The sequence below is a fragment of the Rhododendron vialii genome, chromosome 10a (genome assembly GCF_030253575.1).
Source record: "Rhododendron vialii isolate Sample 1 chromosome 10a, ASM3025357v1".
Classification (NCBI taxonomy): domain Eukaryota; kingdom Viridiplantae; phylum Streptophyta; class Magnoliopsida; order Ericales; family Ericaceae; genus Rhododendron; species Rhododendron vialii.
Genome location: NC_080566.1, coordinates 26,672,506 through 26,681,640, shown reverse-complemented (window position 1 = coordinate 26,681,640; position 9,135 = coordinate 26,672,506). Strand labels below are relative to the sequence as shown.

General features: G+C 46.0%; 1 protein-coding gene across 1 annotated transcript; it reads right to left on the bottom strand.

Moving 5' to 3' along the window:
* Window positions 1-6,629: 6,629 nt before the first annotated feature.
* Window positions 6,630-8,135, bottom strand: LOC131303061 (uncharacterized). The gene has a single exon (XM_058329852.1). It carries the CDS (start codon window positions 8,133-8,135, stop codon window positions 6,630-6,632), a length of 1,506 nt encoding a protein of 501 aa, XP_058185835.1.
* Window positions 8,136-9,135: the final 1,000 nt, after the last annotated feature.

Here is a 9,135-nt window from a genome sequence, read left to right as displayed (position 1 = left end):
CTATCCGGCTTGTTCTCCGTCCCCCTCGGATTGAAATTGTGGTGCACTAGTTGATTGACAAGCTGATAAACATCCTTGAACTTTCCTAGCACATGAGGGAGACTCGCCTCCCTAGAATTTTTGTACAATTCCTGAACAATGGCCTCGTCTACCACATACTCCTCATCCGGATAGTTCACGTCATTTGCGAGTGGTTGGCGATAATTCAAAACCCGTGCAATAAACCCTGAAGTCACCTCAATAGGAATCTTTCCAATCTTCGATGTTACCTTAGCATCATCCTTCTTCTCATCCTCCTCGGGCGGAATCTTGATGTTTTTGTAAAATTCTATGACAAGCTCTTTGTTATAACTAGGATTAGGGGCAAGGTAGTAAGACAAACCTTGGTCACGGATGCGACGAACAAACGGATTCTCAATGCCAAGGTTGTCGACGTCCACATGTCGCTCATTCTTGAACCCCCGGTTGCGAATTCCCTCTTCCCAATTCTTTTGAGTTGCTGCTCGCATCTCAGTCGCCGTCCTTCTTTTAGCCCGGCCTCGTTTTTGCGGATTCGCGATCATTTCCTCCTTCTCCTCCATTTCCTGCATTATCTCCTCCGCCTGTTGCGAAGAAGAAGCCGGAGCTTTGCCCTTACCCTTAGCAGCCACAGTCTTTGTTCTCACCATTGCACTAAAAACCTACCAAGCAGAACAACACCCCAAACCTTGAAACAAAACACTGCAGAATACAACCCACACTGTAGCCAGGAACGCAAAAGTTCCAACAAAAACAGGCAGCCCGTCAAAATCCACAAAACTCCCAGTTGTACAACACAAATTCAGCCTCTAAAATTCAGTACAATAATGGTAACACGGCAGTGCAATTTCAGTCCCCAATCCAATCAAAATTTCAAAAATCTCGAAAAGGGTTCATGGGTGATTTCAGAATTAGGGGTTAGAGTGCATGGCAAAATGGTTCAAAATGATAATGCATGGCAATATATCGTGGGTAATCAAGGGTTGAAGCTATTATAGAGAAAGAAAAATGGGAGATTTTGCGTATATGGAGAGAGGAAGTGGATTTACCTTTGTACTAGTAGGATTCGACTTGCAAACTTTGAAATCCTTTGGAATTCCTTGAAAGCTTGAAGGTTTGGTGGAAGATTATGGAGTTTTGGGGAAGATTTTGGTGTTTTGGGGTTGAGTTCTCGAAGAACTTGGGCGGTTATGGTGGGCTAGTGAGAGAAAATGGGTTTAAGAGATGAAGATGATCGGGCTAAGGTTAACTGCAGATTTTGATTTTAACCAACGCGTATCGATACGGCCCTTAATCCGTATCGATACGGGATAACCTGACTCCCCACGAAACAAATGCGTATCAATACAGCTTTTAGGCCGTATCGATACGGGGAGCTTATCTCCAGAAGTTCAACTTTGCCACCCGATAGCCAATGCCGACGCCCGAAGCCACTTTAAAAATACATCCGGAGCCTATTAAACTTGGAGCCAGCCCAGCAAAGCTCAAAACCAACTTCCAACCATCCACCCGAACATCCGATTTCCTATGGATAAGAGCGAGACACGGACTAGGCTTTATTTTAAAGGACAATGGGACTCTCTTGTGGTTTTAATCAAACAAAGATGGCCTTGTATCATTTCTTAAATATGCCATAGATTCCGAAACGATTTAAAGTAGATAACGAACATGTTTAGGCATGACATGAGATTAATACCTAATTAAGAATATAATATGAAAAACAATGGGATATGAGTCAAACCTGCTCACAACACACTCAACACCTAATTTCTCGCCCTTTCAGCATGCATACGAGTTGGACAGTACAAGTTCACCAAAAATATTACACGAACTCTTGCCAATTAACGAACTAATGACCAAGTGCTAAGTTGCTCCATTCCACTAACTTTGTAATAACGGAAGGATTGATCTACCAAAAATGAAAAATTTAAACAAAAAGCATAAAACATAAATATCCGATTTATGTCCCTCCCCCCAACTTGAAATATGCTATGCCCTCATAGCATGGAGAACAACAGTAGGGAAAAAGGAACAAAAGATTGTACCTACGGGGGAATGTCAACCCCCTTATACCTCGACCAAGTTGGAGGTTTTTGCGTCATCGGCTCCTTTTGTCATCCGAACGGCTTTCAAGGTCGACTCCTTCGGCTCTTCCAACGAAACCACAGCTAGTCACACAGGATCATGGCCAAAACTTTATTGGACTAACAACCGCGACACGTAATCGCACCCATGCTTAGAGCTCCTGAATGCCTCAATCACTCCGACGTTAGATCCAATCCACCAAGGCTGGTGTGGTAGCACGTTCACACTGCAAAAGACTTAAGCTCGAACTACCTATTAAGAGCCAAATGACATTAGAACCACCCGGCTCGTGGAATCCGGGCACCATCAAAGATAAATACATAAAAAGGAACACATCAAAGAACACCACCCGATCTTCACGCAATCTCACAAGTCATACTTTTCTTCCCGAGTCTCACCGGGTAGACAAGACACGGGTGGCTATACTAGACTGTCAATTGTGTTACATCACGCCCGAAGTAAAATTCACCGCTTGACCTCGCCAAGCAATTAAGCCCAGCATTCCCTATGATCGAAACAAAGTGAGACAAGACAGAGCCTAGCGCCAAAGCACGGGAATAGCAAGTCTCACCCAAAGACCTAAGTTGCCCCCGATAGGGACATATCTGGTGAGCATGGATCATTAACGGCAAACTACTACAAAGAAGGACTAACGAAAGCCCGATACGATGATGCATTGGTAAAATCTCGTGATTTGAAAATCCCAAAACAATCAAAACATGCAAATATGTACAAGAAACGAACATTGCCCTTACTAACCGGAGCTGGGCACACGATCCTTTTTTTAGTAGCGGCGTGCAGAGCTACAAATACCCAAGTCAATGGTGGGTACCCCCTACCCGGGGGCCGGGTCCGACAAACAGTTAAGTTCAGCGGTTACGCTTTCGCTCCCCATGCAAAGTAAAGTAACACAAACTAAACCGATAGGCCATCCGTGTAAACGGGATCGGCCAAACCTCATCGGGCTCGCCAGCTTCAAAGCTGCCAAGGAAAGGCTTAAGCCGTTGACCATTAACTTTGAAAGAGGAACCGTTACTCATGCTTTCTACTTCTATCGCCCCGTGAGGGAAAATAGTTTTGACCACATAAGGTCCGGCCCAACGTGAGCGCAGCTTGCCGGGATGCAAATGCAACCGAGAATTATACAATAACACTTTTTGACCGGGCTCAAAGTTTTTAATCACAATTTTATTATCATGCCTGGCTTTGAGTTTAGATTTGTAAGCGCTAGAATGGTCGTAAGCATTGTACCTCAATTCCTCGAGTTCCGTCAATTGGAGCTTGCGGCGGGCACCGGCTTTGGCCATATGGAAATTCAGCTTCTTAATGGCCCAATATGCTTTATGATCAAGCTCTACCGGCAAGTGGCATGCTTTCCCGTAGACCAGCCGATACGATGACATCCCCAAGATAGTCTTGTACGCAGTACGGTAAGCCCACAAAGCATCGATCAATCGAGTTGACCAATCTTTACGGGTAGGATTAACCGTCTTCTCCAAGATATGCTTAATCTCCCGATTCGCCAGCTCCGCTTGGCCATTCATTTGAGGATGATATGCCGTCGAGACTTTGTGAATGATGGCATACTTCTGCATGAGGGCCGCAATGGACCGGTTACAAAAGTGAGATCCTTGATCACTGATGATAGCCCTCGGCATCCCAAACCGTGATAAAATGTACTCCCGGAGAAACTCCACTACAACTTGGGCATCATTGGTACGAGTGGGGATGGCTTCCACCCACTTGGAGACATAGTCAACGGCCAACAAGATGTAGAGGTACCCAAAAGATGTAGGAAACGGCCCCATAAATTCGATACCCCAGCAATCAAACACTTTAATAATCAAGATGGGCGTAAGCGGCATCTCATTCCGTCGCGTCACGCACCCCAAAAGTTGACAGCGTGCACAGGCCCGGCTGAAAGCAAAAGTATCCTTATACAACTGTGGCCAGTAGAACCCGGTTTGCAAAAGCTTGGCTGCGGTCTTCTTGAATGAGAAATGGCCGCCACAGGCCTCTATATGGCAAAATTTAATAACACTCTGTTGCTCATAATCAGGCACACAACGGCGAACAAGTTGGTCGGCGCAATACTTAAACAAATATGGGTCGTCATAGGAAAACCGTTTCACCTTCGCTAAAAATCAACGCTGCTCTTGCAAATTCCAATGGGCAGGCATTAGACCGGTAACCAAGTAGTTTACAATATCCGCATACCATGGAGTCGTGGAGATTCCAAATAACTACTCATCGGGAAAAGAGTCACCGATAGGAATGTGCGATGTATGATCTTCGAATTCTAGCCGAGACAAGTGATCGGCCACCACATTCTCTACACCCTTCTTGTCCTTAATAGTGAGGTCAAACTCTTGTAGGAGTAAAATCCACCGAATCAATCTCGCCTTGGCATCCTGCTTCGTAAAAAGGTACTTGAAAGCGGAATGATCGGTGTACACGGTGATCGGAGCCCCCACTAGATAAGACCGAAACTTGTCCAACGCAAAGACTATGGCAAACAACTCCTTCTCCGTAGTCGAATAGTTCATTTGAGCCTCATTGAGCGTCTTACTTGCATAGTAGATGACGTACGGCTCTTTCCCCTTCCGTTGGCCCAAAACAGCTCCAACAGCGTAATCACTGGCGTCACACATTAGCTCGAAGGGCAATTCCCAATCCGGAGATCGCACAATAGATGGAGAAGTGAGACGTGACTTTAACTTGGCGAAGGCGGCCTCGCAAGCCGGCGTCCACTCGAATGGCACGTCCTTGGCAAGCAAATGGCACAATGGCCGGGCGATGGCACTAAAATCTTTGATAAAACGCCGATAGAAACCGGCATGCCCCAAGAAAGATCGGATATCCTTTAAACACTTAGGAGTCGGAAGATTCCCAATCAAGTCAAGTTTTGCCCGATCCACTTCGATGTCTTTCGAAGAAACAATGTGGCCAAGTACAATGCCTTCGGTCACCATAAAGTGGCACTTCTCCCAATTGAGCACGAGGTTCTTTTCCTTGCACCGGGCTAACACGAGCTCCAAATTGGTAAGACAAGCCTCAAATGAATCACCAAAGACAGAGAAGTCGTCCATGAATACTTCCATAATTTTCTCTACCATGTCACTGAAAAGGCCCATAATACACCTTGAGAAAGTGCCGGGGGCATTGCAAAGCCCGAATGGCATACGACGATACGCAAAGGTCCCAAATGGGCACGTGAAAGTAGTTTTCTCTTGATCTTCCAAAGCCACCTCAATCTGATTATACCCGGAGTACCCATCCAAAAAACAATAAAATTTGTGGCCGGCCACCCTTTTTAAGATTTGATCTATGAACGGAAAAGGGAAGTGATCCTTCCTGGTGCTGGCATTCAACTTTCGGTAATCGATGCACACCCACCAACCGGTTTGAACGAGCGTTGGGATGAGCTCATCCTTGTCATTCTTCACTACCGTCACCCCGGATTTCTTAGGTACCACTTGAATTGGGTTAACCCATTTTGAATCCGCTATCGGGTAAATTATGCCAACGTCTAACAATTTAAGCACCTCTGCTCACACGACATCCTTCATGATGGGGTTCAATCGCCGTTGAGGTTGGCGAGATGGCTTGACATCATCCTCAAGATAGATGTGGTGGGAGCAAAGAGAGGCATTAATACCTTTAATATCGGCTATAGACCACCCAATGGCTTTGGGATACTTTCGTAGCTTAGCTAGCAATTGAAACTCTTAGGGTTCGGTGAGGGCGGAGGAAATCACCACCGGGTATGTTTGGCCTTCGCCAAGATAGGCGTACTTAAGTGTATCCGGTAGTGGTTTAAGTTCGAGTGTCGGGGGTTCCACACTAGATGGAACGGCTCGCTTCTCAATAGGAGGTATCTCCTCAAATTTTGGAACCCACGGATTAATAGCACACACCTCCTCATCATCTAGCAAAGAACACAAATACGCAACTTCAGGGGCATCAAGAAAATCGGCCTCGACGAAAGTAAGTGCGAGTTCCAACTCATCCTTGCAAATAAACTCATTGACATGATCTTGGACAAACGAATCAATCATGCTAACTCCACACACGTCCTCATCATCTCCCATTTGGCTCCCAATATGGAACATGTTGACTTGCATCTTCATGTTGCCAAAACTCATGTTAAGTCGGCCATCCCGGCAATGAATGACGGCATCAGATGTTGCTAAAAACGGCCGGCCAAGAATGATCGGAACGGATGATTGAGCTGCCGGTACCGGGCATGTATCAAGAACCACAAAGTCAACCGGGTACACGAACTGGTCAACTTGAACAAGCACGTCCTCGACCATCCCTTTGGGAACTCGGATTCTCCGATCCACCAATTATAAAGTCACCCGAGTCGGCTTCATTTCCCCCAACCCGAGCTGTTTACACACTGAGAACAGCAAGAGATTCACGCTTGCACCCAAATCAAGAAGAGCTTTCTCAACAACCTTACCCCTAATAGTGATGGATATCGTAGGACACCTCGGATCGTTGTACTTGGGCGAAAGGGTTGACTAGAAGAGTGAGCTCACTTGTTCGGTCAAGAACACCTTCTTCTGCACTTGGAGTTGCCGTTTGTGAGTGCACAACTCCTTCAAAAATTTGGCGTACGATGGAATCTGTTTAATTTCATCGAGCAAAGGAAGGTTAACCGTCACTTTCTTGAGAACTTCATAGATATCGATGTTCAGATTTGGCTTGGCCAGCTTCCGTAGCCAGTTGGGATATGGTGCGGGCACAGTGAAAGCTGGCAGAACATCGCTTTCTTTTGCTTTTCCCTTCTCTTCTTCTGTAGGAGCCGGCTTGGGAGATTCCCCATCTGATAATGTCGGCTTTGATGGTGTAGGAAAAGGTAGCAAGATTGGCACGACCGGCGGATCCACTTGAGCATTATCAACCGTTTTCCCACTTCTCAACGATATTATGGCCTTTGCTTGCTCGGGGAAAATCACCGAAGAGCTTTGCGCAAAGTGTTGGCCTTGAGGGTTTGGTTGAGGTTGAGTAGGTAGTTTGCCTTTCTCTTGTTGCAGTACCCCGATAGCCGTTGTTAATTTACCCACTTGATTACGGATGTCGTTCATAGCTTGAGTAGTTTGCTTGTTGGTGGTAGTTTGCATCTGACAAAAAGCATTCATAGTATCCTCCAAAGAACGACGCGGAGGTGGTGCTTGATGTTGTGGAAACTGATTTTGCCCGTGGAATTGGCCTGATGGTATGAATCCTGGCGGGCCTTGGATTGCAGGAAAATGGGGTGGACCTTGAAGTTGAGGTTGCCTCCATGTTTGGTTCTGAGGGGGCGGAGGAGCTTGAGAAGTTGACGAATTTCCCATTTCATTCTGATTACTCCAACGGAAAGCCGGATTAGACCGCAACCCCGGATTATAAGTGTTGGAGTATGGATCCCATCTTTGATTCAGTGCACATACTTCTTCGGGGAGTTGATTATAGTGCTGTCGGAGGGTGGGGATGGTATGACAGTTGTCGGTCGAATGACCCGTAGTCTCACAAATGACGCGCACTTCCTCCACTTGTCGAACCTCCTTTACTTCTTTAACCTGGGTCGAGTCTAACTTCATTTTATCCAACTTTAATGATAACTCATCCAACCTTGTCTCAAGTCCATTATGCTCGCTTACCGAAAACTTTCCAGAACCGCTCGGACCTTGATTTCTCATTGCTTGATCGCCCGGATCAATGTATTGCCAAGTTTGGGCCCTTTCTGCCAAGGCATCCAAGAATTCCCATGCGGCATCGGGATCTTTCCTAATGAAATCTCCACTCCCCATAGTATCGAGAAGCTGTTTGGAATCCCTATCACAACCCAGATAGAAATAGTTGATCACTTGGTATATGGGAAAATTATGGTGTGGAACAGCGGCAAGTAGATCCTTATATCGCTCCCAAAACTTATAAAAGACCTCCCCCTCCTTCTGCTTAAAGTTCTGAATTTGGTCCATGAGAAGCTTAGTTCGGCAAACGGGAAAGAACTTTGTGGTGAACACGTCTTGCACTTCCCCCATGTGAGCAAAGATCGGGGCTTCAAAGAATGGAACCACTGCTTAGCCTTGTCTTTGAGCGAGAAAGGAAATAACTTCAGGCGAGCTTGATCTAGCTGTCCCGGCCCGATCACGAAGGTGCTAACGATAGTCTCGAATTCCCGAATGTGAGCATAGGGATCCTCCAATTCACGCCCCCGAAACTCTTGTAACGCCCCGAATTTTAGGTACGTTAAAAGGACATTTTATTGATAACATCAAATGGAGTCTGGCTCTTATTACAACAAATACTCTCACAAGAGTTCAATATTTACACAAATGAAGGGGGTTCTAGGGTTCCTAACTACAGCTCCTCCTTCTTCTCCATCCTAGCCAGCTCCTCAGCTCCAAAAGCCTCCAAGGTGTACTGTTCATCTTGATCATCTACAAGGTCTGACACATTATACTGGCGTTGCCACCAATATAATATGTCAGGGTTACCAAAAGGCAACACCGTGAGCTACGAAAGCTCAATAGAAAAATCTCATACCCGCTAACCCATACTTACAAACAACAGGAAATAACACATCGATTTCCACATGATACATATATACGCAGCTAATCAATGACAAATCCACATTCGTTAATCAACTATCGTTGGTATCCAAGATTTTCTGTGTATCTCCTACGCGACTCATCGCAGACCGTGTCAACATTTTCATTTACAAATCAACCTTTCGAAAACCATTTGTTTAACACACACAATTTTCAAAATCATTTGCATTGGCTCCGTACCGCGGATAACCAAGCTACACACCCAACCTCGGTTCCGCCGTTCCGGACTCCCGAGTATCCTCACAATGGTTCCGCCGTCCCGGGTTCCCATTGGCACACAAAAATATTTGCATTGGCTCCGTAACGAGGATAACCAAGCTATACCTCACCATGGTTCCGCCGCTCTGGGTTCCCATGGGAACGCACACAATTTAAAACCCTCGGTTCCGCCGCTCCGAGTTCCCGAGTATTTCCACAATGATTCCGCTGC

Bases quoted from the DNA above. Each gene is read 5' to 3' on its own strand.
- LOC131303061 (XM_058329852.1), bottom strand. From the start codon at position 8,135: ATGGGGGAAGTGCAAGACGTGTTCACCACAAAGTTCTTTCCCGTTTGC.